General features: G+C 63.2%; 1 protein-coding gene across 1 annotated transcript in view; it reads right to left on the bottom strand.

The window, feature by feature from the left end:
- Positions 1-139, bottom strand: part of chrna9a (cholinergic receptor, nicotinic, alpha 9a) — a 25,442-nt gene extending 25,303 nt beyond the window's left edge. Inside the window, exon 1 of the mRNA XM_016228939.1 lies at positions 41-139. Coding sequence (XP_016084425.1) covers positions 41-139 — 99 coding nt within the window. The remainder of the gene's footprint in view (positions 1-40) is intronic.
- Between the last annotated feature and the right edge of the window lie 364 nt (positions 140-503).

The raw sequence follows: 503 nt of genomic DNA, 5'->3' as shown, positions 1-503 counted from the left end.
CCCCTCGGCGATGGAAATTGCAGCTCGCGTCGCCGCTCGCCTCGATCTCCCCTTCTACGAGTACGCCCGGGAGTTCTGCAAGCTTGCGGAGGTTAGAGGCGTTAGAGGACAGCTGTTCTGGCTTGGGGCCAACTACCATCGCTCCGTGGACCTCCCAGACACCACTGGCCTAACTTGGAGGGAAGGTGTCTGGGGAGTGTCCGGTCCCGAGCCAGAGCCAGTCCGCCACCATCTGCGGCTTCCCCAAGTCAGCCGGCAGTTAGTGTGGCAAGCTCGAAGGACGTTAGTGTGGCAAGCCCCACGGACGAATATGTGCCAGCTCCAGCCCCAGAGCTAGCTCCAGCGTCGGCTCCAGCCCCAAACCTCACCCCAGTCCCAGCTCCTCGAAGGTGCTTTGCTGTGCCTGCTCCTCCAGAGCGCCCTCCGGTGCCAGCATCACGGAAGCGCTACCCTGTTCCCCAGTATAGCCCAGGAAGGGCTCCTGTTCCCGAGTGTAGCCCAGG

Source organism: Sinocyclocheilus grahami, unplaced genomic scaffold (assembly GCF_001515645.1).
Source record: "Sinocyclocheilus grahami isolate Dianchi unplaced genomic scaffold, SAMN03320097.WGS_v1.1 scaffold346.1, whole genome shotgun sequence".
NCBI classification, from domain to species: domain Eukaryota; kingdom Metazoa; phylum Chordata; class Actinopteri; order Cypriniformes; family Cyprinidae; genus Sinocyclocheilus; species Sinocyclocheilus grahami.
This window is presented reverse-complemented; position numbering and strand designations above follow the sequence as displayed.